We start from the raw sequence: 19364 nt of genomic DNA, 5'->3' as shown, positions 1-19364 counted from the left end.
TGCACAGTGTTGTTATTACCCTTTTACTTTGGTTTGGTGTCATTCTGATGTGATTGCAAAATTTCTGAATTTCTTTTTTCCCCTTGTGTCTTTGCATATGTTGAGTGCACAGATGTTTCCTTAGTGAGATTGTCTTTGTATACAGTGAGAAAAAGTTGCTCTGTGTGCCTCTCTTCAGAGATGTTGGTGTACTTTATGTTGCTTTTTGTAGTTATGTTTTCTTATATAAAATATTTGTCTTTTTTTTTGTTTTCTAATGGTACTTGATTTTTGTTTTTATATGGAGAACGTTGCACTTACTGCAGTCAGAGCATGTGAACTTTTGGGTTTCATCATAACTAAGTGTGTTTTTGTCTGAAACTGGCTTGCAGTTAATTGGATGATGGAATTACTGACTTCATATACACAGTTGTGGGTTGAGTACTGAATAATGTGTTTAAAGCACATCCCATTCTGTTTGCTGATATTTATATAAGCAGGAAATAATATTTTCAGAAGAGTTGATCATAGACTGTCATGAATATTTTAAATTAACCTTCATGGCAGAGGACACCATGTTCTTGCTGCTGCAGCTTGAGTGGCAGAGAAGAAATAATATTATTCATGTCTGGCAACATGTATAGAAACTTCTGTGTCTGAATGGGTTGGAGGGTCAGCCTCAAAACGCATTGCTTGGTTGGGAGGGCGTGAGGGGTGCAGGACGCTGAAGTAGTCTTTGTTGGTGCAGCCCTACCTGTGCAGACTGGTGTCTGTGAAATGGCAGTCAGAACATCATTCCTCAGTTTGCAGACTCTGAAAATTTAGCTTTATGTCATTTTGCTCAATAACAGAATAAATTTAGGGCAGATGCTGTCTTAGGCTGGGTCATTGGCTGAGCTGTGGTGGGAACAGACATTTCTCTGTGCTCCGTGTTTAACTTCAAAGCCTGAAAATCAATACAGTGTTGGTAACCCAGCTCTAAGTCACACTGACAGGAGGGGTGTGGTAGTTGCTATTCTGTTTATCGGATTTTGTGGCCCTCAGGGCCTTCAACTCCCTGGGTGCGAAGCTGGATGAGAGCTGTGTGCCAAGCAATGTTATTTCTGTAGCAGCAGAAGAAATCCTCAGCTGTCTGTATAGCACCTTTGAATGAATGAAGTTGATTTGACAAAAACTAAACTGATTTTTGAAGACACTCTGTAGTCCACAATCTGTTAAATTATCTTACAGGTTTGGCTTCTTTTTTGACAGTGATCCTAGCTGCTTGCTCCTCTGTGCTAACTTTAGAGGTTTTGCACATCTAAGAACTGAAAACAACTTCCTGACCTTGAATCACTGAGAAGGGTTTGGCAAATCTGTGGACTTTTTTTCTTGGTAATGCAACATGCTGTACACAGTCATTCTCAACTGGCATTTTGCTAACTGGAAGAAGTATTCTTCAGACTTACACATTTCCTTCTTCCTCCCCCATCGTGTCTTTTCTAATTTTCCCCCATATGCCAGGTGAAGTAGGATAACCATGCTCACTGTTACTGCTTACTAGCACACGAGCACTGCAGTGTTTTTCTCCTACTAACAGAGTTCATGTTCATTCCAGCCCTCCAGTAACCTGGCATTAAATTATCACAGGTGATTCAGACTTCGTTGCTTGTGATGCAGACAGTTGTTCTGTTTCCTGGTTCTGGAGCAGACTCTGGTTATGAACTGGAATTATGTATTTAGACTAAAACTATTTCTTCTTCGAGATAAAAGCATACTTTTGGGGAAATTACTTGTTTGAAAGGCATATTACATTTTAAGAAGCATTTAGTAACTTTTTTCAATTTTGGAAAAGCAATTGTTTTCATTTTGTTCTCTGTTGTTTTTTTCATGATGTGTCTGATACTCATTTATGTCACTTTGTCTTGTTTTAGGCAGGATTTCTTTTGACACAGTTGTCTTTCTAGATTCAGATACATTTTTAATTTTGGCTAACACTTCTGTCCTTTAGTTATCAAAATTTTGCTTGATCAGTTGGCTTGTTCTTACATTCTTTGAGTGACTATAACAGGGGAACATCCAGTGCTCAAGTACAGTGTCGTCTCTGTGAAGCAACTGGTACTTTTTTTTTTTTCTTTCAGCTTTTGTGCTGAGTCTGGTTTCAAATGTAACTTGAACAGCAAAGGTAATAGACTTCATTTCAAATACACTTGAGGTGCAATTCTTCCCATACTCAAAATCTGTAGGAGTTTTGTTCCACTTAGAGTACATAGGGTGGGAGGGATTGACCGCGTTACGATTCATCTCACTCTGTTTTGCTCTGCTGGCTTTAGAAGATCCAGACTAACCCGTTTTGGAGTAGATGTTCATCTGCAGGTTGCCAAGTTGAAAGCTTTCTCAGTATCTGAGTAAAAATTTACATTTTCCATAACTTTTTTTTTTCTGAATAAGGTAGCATCAGATTTACAATAGACAAACTATTTGTGTGGAAATGGCACTATAGGAGAAAAGTTCAATGTTTCCTGACTCCTTCTCATGCTCCAGGTAAAATGTTTTCCTGGAATATAGAATGGCAAATTTAAGATCTGAAAGCAGTCTTAGTTCTTTTGTTTAATTGATAAAAGAACATAAAAGAGCCTCTGGTGAAATGTAGCTTAATTTTAAATTTGTGTTAGTTCTGTGGGAGTAAAATCCATTAGCAGTAGGTATTAATATTTCTATATGGAATGAATAGCTACTGTTGGGGGACAGAGCTTAAATATTTTCAGGCAAAGTTTTTCTAAGTCTCCTGACTTTAACTTTTAGCTATATTCTGACTTGACAGTGTTCCTAATTACAATTAGACCAGCATTTAGCTGCTAACTGTTGATTCTTGTCTTGCTGCCCTTGATATTCTGGCAGCCTGGCAGTCCCTGTTTTTCTGCTAACACATGTATGACTAACCTTAGCTTAGGTACTCTTATGTATGAGAGCAGGCTAGAAACAGGCAGTCTAGTATTCCATATTTCCCTCTGTTGTCATTGTTTTAGGATAAATGATGTGTGTGTACCTGATCTGTGAATAAACTGTTTCCTGTATGAAAGAAGTTTTGAAAATACAGTTCCTCCTTCCTTCCTTTCCCTCCCCTCTTATACCTCTCAGCAACTTTTAGTCAGCTCCATAGACATGTTCCAGCAAATGCCAGAACTCCTCACGAAGGACTATAAATCGCATACATAATCCCTACAGTAGATTAGTGCTCAGGTTAGCTGAGTGAATTTGCAATGTTATGGTTACAAGGGATTTAAGGGCATTATCTTTCCTGTGCAAACAGTATATGAAAGTTCTTCAGGGATTTTCCCATGTAGCACTGGCAGCTAAGGACAGATTGCAGAATAAGGTTTCAAGAGAAAAAGTAAGGGTTTCTGCTTCTTGAATTTTTATTTAAGTAGGCATGCATTTTATATGCAGATGAAATAAAAAATAAGTAAGTTTAAAACATTTGTAAGAGTCTGGTCCATGGATTTTATTTTATTTTATTTTTTTAATTCTTTGGTAAAGTTGTTGGTGTGTTTGATTCCATACTTATGTACACTGGGAGAAAAAAAAAAGACAAAATCCAACCAACCACCACCACCAAAACAAAATAAAACACTCCACATTGTAGAAATTTCTTAGGATGCAAATGGAAGAACACATTTGAATTATTCAGCTACTATGAATGGTGGTTCCTGCCCCCAGGTCAGAGGAAAGCTTGCTAGTGGTCCACAGAGGTCAGATGCTTACCTGGTGCTGTTACTCCATTATCTGGGGAGTAATGGGAGAAAGAGCCTTTGCCTAGACACGTCCCTGCTGTCCCTCAGTGCTCGTGGCAGCTGCTCTTGTTTTACCTAGTGCTGTCTCACCGTGATGGGTAGGACAGCTGTTTTGCTGGGGCTGCACAGGGTGAAAGATTGACTGAAGAGGTGAGGATGTGTCTGTGGGACACTCTCAGGGGAGCCCGGGTCCTTACCAGGGAATGTTGAGACTTCCATCTGCTAGGCAAGCAGGCTGTGTCTGTGTTACTCTATTTATGCATAACTGCAAACAACATACATAACACGTGTTCTCTTTTTTTTTTCTTGGATTTGACCGTTCAAGATGTTAATGTAATGAGGTGCTATAAACTCCCTTTGTTTATGAGGCTATGATATGTTCAAGAATATGTGTGATTTGTAGCATGTGATATTTGAAGTTCTATAAAAGACTTCCTAGTATAGTTTTGGGATTGTTGTCATGAATGAATGCAGAAAGCCATGCTGATTAAAAATTGCCAAATAGAAAGCAGAAGAGCTTCTTATTTCAAAAAATATTAAACACTGGAATAACTTTTATATCCATTGCCTGTGAAGTCAGGTATGCTTCTCTTATGGTTTCTAAAGTTCAAAATTTATTTTGTTACATGGAATGCTTTTTCTGTGCATAAAACTGTTAAATTTTGAAGTATAGTATGCAAATATGGCCCATCTGGTGCAATTAGGAAGCTGAAATCTTTCCATATGCTGTTGAGCATTCCACTTCCAGCCATGCAGTGCAGTGTCATGTTGGATCTGACAGCTGTCACAGGGAGAAATGGTGTGTGTCTTCTGGGTTTGGTCGTAATAATTTTGGAGGGAAATGTCAGATTAGTGGGGAAAGAAGAAACATTTCTTTTTGTAAACAATTTTACAAGAAGAATTCAGTTTCTTTGAAGCTACTTACAAATTCTGGTATTAGGATTCCAGTAGAGTAAGTCCAGACAAGATGGATCTGCAGAAAAAGTAGCTGATGGGCAATGAGAGATGGATGATTAACAATTTTGTTTTGTTCAGTTAATTTCCTCAAGTGTTGTGCATATTAAGTTTTTGAAACTTAAACTATACATGTTCATCGTTTTGAGTGGATGCTTTCTATTATTTACAGTAGTGTATAATTATACACAGACTCTGACAAATATAGCAGTGTTGTAGAGTCTATTTTAGGCTTAGACATTTGTGATTATGATCTAATGTGCCAACACTTAGCCAAGCTGTGAGCAAGAGAAACTTAGAGAAACAATGCTATCAACCTCATGCATAGCCTGGTACCAAAGAAGGATCGTCTGTACCAGGACAGGGTGTTCTGCTGTTTTTTTTCCCTCTCCTGTCCACTTAGTTTCCTCTGTTCTAGACAGACAGGATGAGTTGGTGAGGTAGAGTACACAGTTGCTGGACTGGAACAAATTGTTTACTTTCCATTGTTTGTAATCATGCATGACTTATTGCACATGTTTCTTTTAATTTATCTTTTTTTTTTTTTTTTTTTAAAACTGGGATTTTCCATTTATACTCCACTGCACACTATTGCAAAGGCTGCCTCCCAAGTTAAGTTTCTGCTCTGCAGAGTAGTCCTAGGCACCAGTCATGTATCCCTTTACTAGAAATAGGTAGCCCATGCCTGTGCAAACATTCCCACCGACCATATGGCAGACTAACTACATCTGCGTCCTTCCCTCACCCAGGACTCTGCTGTAATAAAACCGTGAAAACCGACTTGCCCACTTCTGAGCATCCTCTATTATTGCCAAAAGGCTATTGATATTCATTAACCCATAAGAATGAAGTAGCATCTGAAAAGGAGCAAGCAAAGCTGAAACAAGTGCTGTGCTCAGGCAGTTTACAGCAATGACATATAGTCAGACAAGAGCATTCCCATGTGAAAGATGCCCAACAGCTAAGCAGAGATGCTTGATCTTTTCTGAGGTGCTACGTCTGAATGCGCAGTTTACCTGCATTATAACTTCTATAGTAATAAACTTGGGTTTGCTGTAGTATTTCACCACCTTTGCTTCTGTGTGGCTTCTAGCAGTGTCTTTTGCACCCTATCCTGCATTTCCTTAAGTTAAATACATCTTTCAGTGTCTCAAGACAAGGATTTTTTTTTTTGCCTCTGGCAAGTCACTGGCTTGTATCCTTCTGTTAATAAGATTTTTTTTTTCTCCCCCTCTGGTTAGAGGTCAATCTGAAGTGCAGGAAAAAATGATTATGATAACAGGAGGAAACAGGAAGAATCATGCTTTCTTTTTCAATCTGTTTTTTATTATTGTTTTAATGTAAAACATTGTTTCAATTAAATGCTGACCTGTGCAGTGGCATGTGCATGCACATGCTGAAATGAATTCAGGCTTTGTTTGGAAAGCCATGACCTCTTTATTTCTGTTCTGGATCAAGGCTGTTGCATTTCAAACCCACTGCTGAAGACTGAAATTTCATTCGTACTCCTAGTAGCACTGGCAGTAATGGTCCTTCAGAGCAGTGTTCTCCTTGGGCATTTTTACATGCTGTTCTTTCTCAGTTTTTAAAATAAATCTGTTTGTTTTTAAGACTTCCCCATCTTGTGGAAAAAAGATAACTGTGATACAATTAAAATGCATCCAATGATCACTGGGCTAAATTGGTATCTGATGGAACAGATAGGTACAGAAATGAGGAGCAGAGATTTTTATCACTTGCGTTCTCTATGACTTAATTTCATGCTATGTTATTTATTATTTCATTTTTTTTTTTAAAGTGAGAGTGCCATGTGAATTGACTTTCATGAAAGAGAAAATGTAGGACTCAATCCCAATACCTGTTCCCACCCTCCAAAGAGTTAGCTGAAGTGACACTAGAATAAGATGTAGGGTTTGTTATTTGCTTGGATGTAAGTTTTAAATCTGGGGGAGGTGAATATCTGTTGTCTTGCTTAAGTTTTTTGTTTGCTTAAAATGAACTGTTTCAGAGGAAGGAAGAAGGTGGGGAGGAATAACATGAAAATTGTCTGGGTTGTTAAAATGAGTCAGTTATTTTATACTTGTCCTCTGGTGACCAGGTTTTCATTTTTCTCCTTGGCCTCATGGAATGTTTTTATTTATATGTCTTATTAGTTTTGGATGTTCTGTGCAGGGGGAAACCTGAATTACAAACCGTTTGTTTTGGTTGGTTGTTTTTTTTTGTTTTTTTGTTTTTTTTTTTTCCATTATTGTATTAAGAGCCTGGGTATTAAATGCAGGTGCTCAGACTGCCATAACTGGCAGTTTATGGAGAGACACCATCTGTACTGCTTCACAGGGGAGATATAATATCTCTTCACACGTTGTATATATTGTAGGAAATGCAGAATTCCTGTCATTGTCAGAAACTTTGCATGTCTGCATCTACCGGTGCCTCTATAGAAAAAAGGCACAATCCACTGAAAGTTAAAACCATGTCTATTTTCAGAAATGGCTTATCCCTTTTATTGTTCTTTCATGTAGCCCTAATTGATGTTTTGCTTGGTTAAATATAGAAAAGATTTAACAAATGTTTGTCTTTTTATGGTCATGCAAGGCAAACTGGTGTCATACTGCCTCATCTTTTGTAACACATGATAACAGATATTACATTATCTGCATGTGTGCGGATGTGTGTATACCTGTATATAAGGTTATACTCACGTAATATACTAAACGACACATTCACCAGTTTCCATTCATAGAACAAAGTTGGCAATAGAAGCAATAGAACACCAAATTATATTAGACCTTAAAGGCCGTAATTATAGAGTGGGAAAACCATGATGTTTCAGGGCATCTTGCACAATGGGGGCTGTAGTTGTGCTCTCTGGGGAATGCCCGGGAGCTACAGATAGTACTGCTTGGTCCTGCTGAGGAGCACTGATATATTGATGTGTGAGTGGGTGCGACTTGTGTGGCTTTTGAAAGATTGAATTATAGGGGGAAGCTAGGAATTAGCATTGAGATTTATAGGTATTGTATGCGAATGATTTGGCCAAACGAAGGAGAAGGTAAAAACTATGCCTGTGTTTGAAAAGTGTGATCGCTGAAGGCAGTGAAGAGCTATTGACTGTCATGGGGAACGTCTGTTGCATATCAAGACAAATAGAGATATCTGTCATTTTGCTAGATAGCGAAATAGGCTTCTAATGAAAGTAGGAGAAATCTTACAAATTTGTTTTTTAGAGCAACTTGGAAAACACAATCCTGATACTAGAGGAATAGATAAGGTTGCAGATGTCTTATGCGAGCCGATTTAATATTTGCCTTGAATGTTTGCTATCTGTCTTCCTCTGTGGTTTAGAAATGTGTTTGAATTGATGTATGGGCATTTGGAGGTTTTGCCCTGTTAGCTTCATCTCTGGGAAGACAGGGACAAAGCTGTTTTGTTGTTTTGAACAGATTTAGGTTCTATTGTGTCTGTGGTCATTAAATCCCCTTTTTCTTGCGCTCTCATCAGAAGTGTCTTGCCTTTTCCTTAACATCGTTAAGGCCTGGCATCATGACATTCTTCTGAACATCATTTCCTTTCCAGTCCTGCTGCATGTTTGTGTGTTGTACACTTACATTTATGAGAACCAGGAGGAAATCTACATATTTCCATGTGTTTTTTTTTTTGTTTGTTTTTTTTGTTTGTTTGTTTAATAGGTTTATACGCATTGCGGAGAGCACTGGGGAAAAGACCCAACCTATTAGACAACGAGGTGGCTGGGTCAGTGATGATTGCTTTCAGTGACTTCCTTCAGGGGATGAATGATGTCAGGCCCAGCGCCATGAGAGAGGTGGCAGTTGACGTGCCAAAAGTAAGTTATTTTTTGCAATATGTTAGTAATGTTGTTAGAGCCACGTTAGGAGTTGCAGTTAGGTGTTGAAATGCCCTACAAAAAGAGGAATTTTGTGAAGTGAGAGCCTGAAGTTACCAGTAGATATTGTGCATCATCTTTTTGTTTGCATATTTGTTTAACTATAATTTTGAAGACCCATTTACAGAAGCTTAAGTTCCTAATGCTTTAGGAAGAGTTGGCAATGCAGGAGTATATCTCCTGATCTGTATTTTTATATGCTGAGGGGATTAATGGAGTAAAAATTTTAAGATGTCTGCTCAAAGCAGATCTTGAATAGCTGGAGTGAAAGCTGGAGCCTTTTGTAAAGCAAGCACAAGCAGAAACCAACTGTTAGCATTTGTAACCAAAGTGTATTAAAACAAAGTTGTGGAGAGATTGACTGCTGTGATTTTATGTAAAGCAGTTGACTAATTCTAAGTGCAGCTACTACTGTAGCTTGAACGTCTTCAGTGGCATTAGAGGGTTTTAACTGAGGGCAGAAGTAGATACGGTAGGTAGGTTATCAGTGCCAAGTGGCTACCTGACAGGGGCTATCATTATATGAACAGTTCTTTGGGTGATGCAAGGTTCATCTTTACCCCACTCACTGCCCTCACAGTTATGTATTATAGTAGTTCAGTAGCAAACACAACATAAATTGGGCTGGGGACCTGATCTGGTTTAAGGAGACTCTGATCTGACTTAAGATTCAGCAAAAGAAAATGTATTCTTATTAAATCTTGATTCTGCAAGCCATTGTGCTGGTGTTTCTCAGCAGATCCCCAAGCCCTAGAAGAAAACATGTATGTCTCATTGCACGAAGATGAGTCATCTGGGAATTAGATTGCACAACTGTAGACCCTTATTCCCAAACTATAGGAATGGGAAATAAAATCTGCAAACAGGATGCTGCACACAGCCAGCTCGGATATCACACTTGGCTTGTTAAGAGTCCACACTGTGCAGTGAAGTGCTGGGTGGAAATGCCTGGGCTGTCCCCAGACAGCTTTTCCTGGAAATGCTGTAGTGGCATCAATATCCACAAGGGCTAATTAGTTCTGCTGAGAACCAGAGTTACTAATTCTCTCATTGCTTATTGTGCTACTGGCTCTTGGACTCATGTCACTATCACTGTGCTGTGTCTTTAGACATGCCAATCCATTTGGAGCCAGATGGAGTGATGCTAAACAGCACATTAAACACAGAACTCAAGGTACTGCACAAAATCTGTTCGGAATCCAGGTCAGCCTACTGCTCAGGCTCCTGTTGTCCAATGAACCATCCTGCCAGTGGCTTCCTTGATTGTCTCTTGTTTTTATTTGTTAAACACCAGCTGAGTCCCTGGAATACTACTGAAATTCATTCCTTATTGAAGAGAAGATAACAACATAGTGCAGATTCCTTTTGTGCTGACAGGACCTGCTTTTTTACAAAATAATGCCTATTTTGTGAAGATGTAGGATATATTTCAGGCCATCTGCTTGCTGCCTCGTGTGAGTTTGAAGTGGAGTCTAAAGGACCAGATGCAAACAGGTTTTGTTCTCCCATGTTGCTTGCCAACTGAGGTGCTGCCATTCCGTTTAACCATTATTTTGGGCTGCAGAGCTACCATCTTACTAAAACAAGGGTACCTGTGCATGCTCAGATGAAATCTAAATACCTGGAAATACTGACAGAGCTGTCCATGAAAGTCACAGTAGCTAAATCCAGGTTTGTAACACCACCACCAGACTCAAGGCTAATTACTCCATTACTATTTGTATTTGAGGTGGGGAAGTGCCCTAAATCAGCTCAAGTCCGTGGGTTAGTTGAAGGAACTTGGTTATGCTGCAGCTAGGTGTCTGGGATGGCAGTGCAGGGGAAGAAACTTCTTACCAAAGTGTAAAAATTATAGCTGAGTGTGTGGAAAACAGAAAGCATGAACCAGACAAGAGTCCTGTTTTTTTCAAGAAACCTAAAACTTGTGTTTTGGTTTTATTTTTCCTGGCTAATGTATCTTTGTGCAATCATCCTATCTTGATTAATCTCCAGATACCTTGTCTGTAAGGATAAAATTTTCTTCCCCTACTCTCCTTGCCCCAGAAGCTTTCCAGCCAGACAGTTAACAGTGTGGGTAAGTTTGTTAGAAAATTGGGGATTACATTCCTTCATGTTTTGAAATCTGGCCTTAACACTGTTGTCTAAAAATTCCTTGCTAAAAATAACTTCAAATGCTAAATAAGTGATCAGCTATGAGATTTTTATTTTTATTTTCCAAAGAGAAGACAGAAGTCTGAGCTACATTAATAATACACACTTTTTTGCTGTTTATCACAGAGGTGATATTCAACTTGGCAACCCTCTTGGTGTGGATGGAACTTTTGGGCTATGAAGTTAGTTACAAGTAAAACAGTTGACATACATGCTGAAATTGAGACTTTTGTGTTGTGGTTTGGTTTTTTGTTTTTTTTTTTACTTTTTGTTTTTCAATGGTGGGTTTTTTTTCATCTTTCATTACTTTGCAGTAGCCATGTGTCAATTGAATGAGAAGAGTTCAAAGTAACTTCTAAATAACGCCCCATGTAAATGAATTTGGTTGAAGGGCTCCTTCCCTTATTGTTGTGACACCTTTGCCATTTGTGGGCTGTTGGGTTTTTTTGAAGCTGGTATCATCTCTGATGCTAAATGAAAATAATTACTTTTTTTACCATGAACTCCAAATTGTTTAATCAACACAGAGCTCGTTCTCTGAAATTTGCAGAATTTTGAGTAGGCTGTAAAGTCAGTCTTTTGCTTTTTAGGTCCTAGAATTGAGCACTAGTTGCTTGGTTGTTTAGAACGCTGCTAGGCTAAATTGCACTGTTGCAGTCTTTTGTTATATTTAAAACCTGGAATAGGTTTTAATGTGTAGACTTGTAGCTAAAGAACAAGGAGATATATTAGAAGTGACTTGGGTGGCCTGGAGCAAGTCACTTGGTGTCTGAGGATATTTGATAACCTTTATAGCATGCTGTGCAGTCTGCTTCTGAAAAGTGCTCTATGATGTGCTAATTATTAGGGGTTTTGTCATTGACATGAATTGAGCTTTTTTTTTTTAATTCCAAACATACTTAAAATTACTGGTGGGGAAAACAGCCAAAATGAAGTGATTTTGGGGCAGTAGACAGAAAGTGAGCTTGTGTGCAGGAGGAGCTGTTGGAGTCAGAGGTGCCACTGTGTGCTTTTAAGGTTGGTTGGGTTTGTTTTGTTTTTTTTTTTTTGGTGTTCCTCCTTTCTGCATTCTGTTGTTCTTCCACTTGAGTTAGAATTTCTGTGCATGTTGCCTGTGACCAAAGTAAATGCAAAATACTTGCTGCCTGGTTCCAGGTAGCATCTTGTTTTCTGTTTTTACAGAACCTTTCTTGAACTTTGCTATATGTTACAAACTTTTTAGAAGGCTGCTTTTTCTACAGGAGGGATTTAGGGGAGAGGGGATGCACATTATAAATCAGGAAGTTAATACTCCAGTTCTTTGGAGAGTTGCGCTGTAGTTGCTGTTCCTCCCTCTCCTATGGGTCTTTCTGAAATTTTTGTAGAGTGCTATGGGTTTTGCTTGCCTGTTTCACTCCCTTTACTGTAATTGAACACTCAAATTTGTGTCTTTGCAGCCAAAAGGTTCTGGATGAGACATCCTTTGCATGTCTGCTTTATTTCTTTATTGCTGCTGCTTAACAACCTCTGGGGAGTTGCTGCTCTGCATCGTATTCTGAGCTGTTGACCTGGGGAGAGCTAAAGATTATGGCAGTAATGAAATTTTGGTGTCTTACACACTGTAGCAGAGCACTGTCTTTGTATGTGTAAGCTCAGCCCCAAGGCTAGTCTTTAAAACCATTTCCACAGTGACAGAATATCACACTTCATTGCTTGTGTTGCAATATCTTTCCTCTGAGTTCACGTGCAGGTAAAAGAAGCATAACTAGCTGTCCGAATGTGTGACTAGAGTTTGTGTTAACTGTAGTCAGGAAGTTACTGAGGATTTGTGTACAAGATCAACCCACCTAGTTCTTCCAAGCTTATATGAATTTAAAAGAATTCTTATTTGAGTGTTTTCTTGTTATTGGATTTAGGACTTGACCAGAATGTGAAGGTAGTGTTTTATTACCTATTTTTGCTTTTAACACCATTGCTGCTTGAATTACACACCTTGTATTACAGAAATTCTAAATAAGTTAACTGAATTTTTGACTAGTTAATAATTTTCTTTTTTAACTCATAATGAGCAAGCTCACGTGTAGTGGCCCTGTTTGTGTGTCCTGACCCAGTTTTCTTCCTTTTCTTTCCTTTCTGATTTTAAATGTAAGTAAAATCTGAGTAAATCTCCAGATTACTAAAAACAACCTATGTAAGGTGGCCCTACTTCACCTTTTCTGTACAATTCTATCACTTGTGTTGATGTTAAATGACATGTAGTGGGTCTGAAAAGTAATTTGAATAATGCCTCAGAAGTCTTCTGCAGTAGTCTGAATATATGCAAGAGGGTAAAAATAACATTTAGGTGTTTTCCCTCTGGCGCTTTATGTCTGTGCAAAGTACTGCTAATGGATTTTGCCTTCTGTTGGTGAAAGTTACAGGGAATTCCCAATAGCTTAACTAGTTTTAAGAAGTTCTTGTTCATGTTTGTCAAAATCTTTGTTTAGCTAGAAAGACATGATGACAGGAATGACTCAAAGAATCACACAGAATCATTGAAGTTGGAAAAGACCCTTGGGATCATCAAGTCCAGCCATTAGCCCTACTCTACGAAGTTCTCCCCTACACCATATCCCCCAACATCTCATCTAAACAACCCTTAAACATATCCAGGGATGGTGACTCCACAACCTCCCTGGGAAGCCTGTTCCACTGTCTGACCACTCTCTGTGAAAAATTATTTCCTAATGTCCAGTCTGAACTTCCCCTGTTGCAGTTTAAAGCCATTCCCTCTCGTTCTATTACTAATTACCTGTCAGAAGAGACCAGCACCAACCTCTCTGCAATGTCCTTTCAGGTAATTGTAGAGTGATGAGGTCTCCTCTCAGCCTTCTCTTCTCCAAACTAAACAGTCCCAGCTCCTTCAGTCACTCCTCATAGGATTTGTTCTCCAGGCCCTTCACCAGCTTTGTTGCCCTCCTCTGCACTCGCTCCAGCACCTCGAGATCTCTCTCATATTGAGGTGCCTAAAACTGGACACAATACTCAAGATGTGGCCTCACGAATGTGGAGTACAGGGGACTTGTCCATGCTTTACCACATAGGAGTAAGGATTGATACTGAAAAATGAGAAGTAGTTCATGTATGTCTTCTTCGCTAAGAAGAAGTTGTTTAAAAGTGCCAGGATTTAGTTCTGTGCAGTTTACAGAGCTGCTAGGTAGAATTAAGGGTTGTAGTGATAGTATTATAATAGGTGTTTTAATAATGAAATTTAAAACACTGACACTGTTTCATATCTGACTTAGAAACACCAGCTTTTAGAAGAAGAGAAGATTGGGATTAACTGTCCTGAGTTTCATTATGTTATTTGACCATGAAATTTGAAGGAAAAGGGGTGGTTTGCATGGGTGGAACAGTGACAAGATGCAAATATAGTATCTGACACACGTCTTCACTTTTTATAAACTTTTATGTTTAAAAATCTGCAGATTTTTATCTCTGGATTTTTGTCTCTTATTGTGAAAATTCAGGTGGAAGGGAGAATTCTTCTTACCTTTAAACATTTAACTGAGGTACCTAAATTGGTTGCCATATGTTCCCTCTAAAGGAAAGTGAGAAACTGAACGTGAGACCACCTGTTGGACTTCTGACAGAGAGTTTGTACAAAGCCACATTGCTCTGAGAAGTCTCTCTGTCCCTTTTGACTGGGTTGGTTAGGCCAAGATACCCAGCTTAAAGTTAGGTGGTAGGAATTCATGCTTTTGTTTCCCCCTTCGTTTCCATAGTGTTGTGGAATTTTTCCCTTTACTGTTTTTGTTGAATTCATACGCTTTCGTTTCAAGACTAGAGACTTATGCAGAGCCCACTTTCATGTTTGCTACCATTCCTTTAATACGATTTGCGCAGTTTGTCTTGCTTGTAGCACAAAGCAGCACTTTGGAAGGGAATATTGTCAGGCTGCAAAAGTTGGCTTGCAAGTTACCACAAGTGGCATGCTGCTTTGATAATGCCCCTGCTAAAATCTTGCCTCCCCCTGCTGCTAGGATGCTCTGCTGTGTCTGATTCAGTTTTCACTTTGCTGACTTTTACTGGTTTTCTTGTGTTTCTTTTTCTTTTTCCATAAGGGAATCCTGCCTTTAGCAGATTCCTCTGCTCTCAGATCCTTCTTAGTAGGCAGTGGTGATCAACTCTACATACTTCATACTTCCCCAAGGCTTATAAAGTAGATATTTAAGAACCAGAAGCTTTTGGTCACTAAGAGAAAGAAAGAGGTTTTTTTTCCTAGAGTTCCTGTAGCATATTCCTGGTGTGAGAGAGGTGATGTTCTGCAGGGAGCAGATCGGCAGCTCCTCACCTTCCGTTTAGCCTTCAAACTCAGAATATTTCTGAGGGGTTGACCCATGTGTATTGATTTTAGCTGTTTGCTCTCCACCGTCTCTGTGATTTTTCTTCTATGTCAGAGACTGACAATCAAAGAGAAGTTTTGGGTTGCAGTTTGCTTGGATTTACACAAAAGTGCTTGCACCACATCCAAATGCTCCTCTTTCTTCCACTTCAGTAGTAGACTGAATTGCTTCTTTCAGGGACTTCCTACTTTTAGTTTCCACTCTGTGTACTGGTATCAGGAAAACAGCAAAAGGGACAAGGCATGAAGTGACACCAGTTTTCAAGTCAGGAGAAACGCAATATGTTGCCTCTCAGTAATACACTGTTTGCCTTTCAAGTGTAGCTGACTTCCCAGAGCTGAAGGGTGATTTATGTCTAGTGAACTTTTGGAAGAGTGTTTTAAGGCAGAAGATGATTTGATTTAGGTACGTCTTGACATGTTTAATATTAAAAGTGGATGGGAATGGATGGTGACAGGACAAAGAACAGGCTGGAGGATGTGGGGAAAGTCTCAGGCTTGTTGATGGCAGTGTGGGAAGAGGTGTAGCAGGTTTTATATCCATCTGCTGTTTTGGGTAGGACATATTAGTTCTGTCCTGATGTATGTCTGACAAGCCTGTTTTGTGTCTTCAGCAGAGCAAGTTTAACTGCAGTTGTTTAACTGCAGTTGGGTTTAAGTGTTGCTTTTTTGGGTGTTGTTTTTATTTTCTTTAGATACTTGTCTGTTTGAAGGATTGTTTGTTCTCAAGCTCCTAGTGAAATTTCCAGTGCCCAAGTCCTGTATGGGAGTGATAGTATTGGCAAGTGGAAAAACCCCCAAAACTTCTAACACAACTAGTGGGATTATACAGCTGGGATCAGGGCCTTGCTCTGCAGCTATAAATAAAACCAGCTTGAGCTCATACAGCCCTTTGCTTCAGGGAAGATACCAAAGTAATCTCAAATTCTGCATCAGCATCACATTAAAAAACAAGAGAACTGAGTCGTGACTTTGCTAGTGATCACGCAAACTGTTGCTGCCTGTATGATCATGCTGTCATTTTATTGTTATTTTTTGACGTTTTGTTATTGACCTCTGAAGTAGATAGAGAATATTTTTACTGACATCCTCCAGCATAAAGCAAGTCTAGTCCCCTTTTGCTTTGTGTGACTATTAATAATTGCTTGTTTAAAAAAAGGCTTTTTGACGAAGCAACTCATTAAAAACAACTTAATGAAATAATCAGTATGCATTCTACAGAGCATTTTTGTTTTCTTTTTTTAATAGTGTTGCTCCATTGTCTGAATTCAACAAAATGGTTTGCTTTGCAGGTATCTTGGTCAGACATAGGAGGTCTAGAAGATGTCAAGCTGAAATTGAAGCAGGCAGTTGAATGGCCCCTCAAACATCCCGACTCCTTCATCCGGATGGGGATTCAGCCTCCAAAAGGTGTGCTGCTTTATGGACCTCCTGGGTGCTCAAAAACAATGATAGCAAAAGCTTTGGCTCATGAAAGTGGTCTCAACTTCTTGGCAGTGAAGGTAGGCCATTTAGTCTTACATTTTCTTAACCTCCTGCATAACAATTAATAGTTTACCAGTTTCCCATGCTAGAGTCCAGTGGTTCTTAGTGTTTCTGATTGTTATATCTACTACAGCAAACACCTTGTAAATAGCAAGTAATTTTTGTTTTTTCTTATGAAAAGGACTAGTGCTTTCTTGCATGCTTTTAAAAAGTTTATTATTTATTTTATGATAGCATAGAAATTACATATTGGATGAGTGGGTAAGCTGTATAATGACACCTTAATTATTTGCATTATTTAAAATATTTTTTTAAAATGAAAACAATGAAATTCTTAAACCAGTATAAATGAAATACAACTCTAGATAGTGGATAGATTTTCTACTGTGATTGTTACTGGCTTGCGTGGAAATACTATCATCTTGTTTCTTACATTCCCTTTCATTCTTCCAGAAAGTCTTTATCTTACTGTTCATGTTTCACTACAGATTTTTTTTCTTGCCCTATTTGCCTTTTTTCAGGGGAAATAGTTCATCAATTTTTAGAAAGTTTGCAAAAAAGTTGTTTGGAGTACTCTTGGATAAGTAGGATATTTTCTCAGCATTAAGAGACACTTCATAGAAAAATTTTGGATTTCATTGCCTATGAATCAGTGTAATTGATTACTGTGGGTTGTATGGAAAACGTATGAATGGAAGTTATTTAATAATGATATTGAGCTTCAATGCATAGGAAGAAAAAAACGGTAGAGTGATTCCACATGGGATAGTCATGCAGCTGTGTCAGAATGTTAATGAAGTGCAAGAAAAAACATTTGTTTAAGTATTTTATAAGTATCTCCTCAGCAGTAAGATCACGTACTCTTGTCTGTTGACCATCTCTTTACTCAAAAGCTTTCTGTGTTAGTTTCTACACAGCTTCCTCCTCTGCCTATCTTTTAAGACACACTGTAACTGTGGCTCTGGATCCTGTTCTGTCTGGGAGCAGAGGCAGTTGCACTGACCCTGAAGCCAGCAGCCGTTCACTGCCTGTGCTTCCTGGTATTGCAGACAGGCCTCTGGGTCACGGTCACATCAACCAGAGCAGCCTTGAAAACCTCAGCCCTTAAACGCTACCTTTACTGCCTCTTCCATAAAGACAAAGTAATTCTTTGTACTTCAGAGTTACTGGTAAACAAGGTAACCTCTTCCTCCTGTGCTGCTTAAAAGAAAACATTCCTTTGTCTCACCCAAAGTACTGGTGCCTGAGAGGGTGGTGAAACAAGGTACCAGTCTGAAAAAAAAACAGTTAAAATTTGAACATTGCTGCTATCCTGTATTCAGCAGACTCCATCAGACATTTTTACTGATGCAGTTAATTGTCCAAAGTAAAAGGTGGCTTATGCTGAATAGGAATTATCCAAAGGTTCACTGATACGAAATGCTTTTGTACAGTAACACAGTGTTTCTTCCCGGTGGAGTTCTGATGGTGCAAATGCCTGTGACATTGACAAGCTGCAGCAGAAGTGGCTGGCTTGGGGAAACTGCCTTTTATTCTCTGTCAGTTTAAATCCCTTGGCCTGGAACTGGTTGAATATTGAATGTACAGATGTTTCAAGAAGCACATCTCTGGAGCATGTCCAGCCTTGGATATGTTGACTCCAGGAAGGGAACATAACCCACTTTCTCTAACTTCACATTTGCTTCCTGGACAGAAAAGGCAACATCCATCATGTACTAAATGTGTTAAACATCATTGCCTGTGTAGCACTTCTTAAAGCACAACAGGCATGAATTAATTTCCACTGCATGTGTTCCTGCAATAAATCCAAAGTAGATGAATTTTTTGGTGTTTGGGGTGGATTTTTTTGACAGAGGGGATTTTTCTTTTCTTGCTTATAGTCCTATTAATTCTCCCGTTTTCTGCATTATGTCTGAAATATCTGTCCCTGGAACTGATATCAGGCTTTTTGAAATGGAAGAGTGTTTCTTTGTAACTTACTTTTCAGACTTTCATTTTCCTTCCAGTGTCTCCTGCCCCAAATAAGTAATTTTGGTGAAAAGTGTCTGCTGTACAGGCTGTAGGATATGTGTACTCTTCCAGGATAATTCAGGTGGCTCAGGTTTTTGGGTCCTTCTCGAGAATGGACTGCGGACAGGAAACCTTAGAGGAAATCAAGTACTTGACATGCAGTGCTTACTTGGTCCAGTGATTTTTATTTTTTTTTTTTTTGGAAGATGGACCTATTATGTCTGCATGTTACATTTAAGATACATGGGCAGAGTGAGTCCAATTCTCTTGGGAAGTGCTGAATGTACTCTACTTGTCTTAAGTTGTCTGTCCTGCTTGGGTGCAACAGGTATCAGCCCTATCTCAGCCTGGCTCCAGGAAGGCTTTGCACTCATTTCCAGATGTGTCTATGCAATGTCTGCAGTTTGGACAGCTGGCTCTCTTAAATGAGGTACTTCAGCGGGGTTATACGTAATCTGTTAAAATGTGACATTTCCGTGTGTCTTGGACATGGCTGGTTGTCATAATGCTGTATGAGGCACGGTCAAAACGGCACAGCCTCCAGCCCATGTCTGACTTGCCTCTAATAAGGTTTGGAAGATGGGCGAAGTCTAGACATAATTTCTGAGCAGAGGAGCTGAAGAAAATAATGTGATAACAGATGTTTGACATTACATCCTGTTCTCTCCTGAAATCTATTGTGAAGTTTGAATGGTTAGTGTTACAATGAATGTGGCCCTTTTGTAAACAAGCTCTTTGATATTTG

The 19364-nt window shown here is 39.0% G+C and overlaps 1 protein-coding gene across 1 annotated transcript in view; it reads left to right on the top strand.

Annotated features, from left to right (window-relative positions):
- The window catches only part of SPATA5 (spermatogenesis associated 5), a 202729-nt gene that overhangs the window by 19323 nt on the left and 164042 nt on the right, over positions 1-19364 (top strand). The window contains exons 11-12 of the mRNA XM_026847883.1: positions 8396-8550; positions 16417-16626. Coding sequence (XP_026703684.1) covers positions 8396-8550; positions 16417-16626 — 365 coding nt within the window. The remainder of the gene's footprint in view (positions 1-8395; positions 8551-16416; positions 16627-19364) is intronic.

Source organism: Athene cunicularia (assembly GCF_003259725.1).
Source record: "Athene cunicularia isolate RWA chromosome 4 unlocalized genomic scaffold, athCun1 chr4_part2, whole genome shotgun sequence".
Classification (NCBI taxonomy): Eukaryota; Metazoa; Chordata; class Aves; order Strigiformes; family Strigidae; genus Athene; species Athene cunicularia.
Note: the sequence above shows the minus strand (reverse complement) of the source record. Positions and strands in the feature narration are given on the sequence as shown.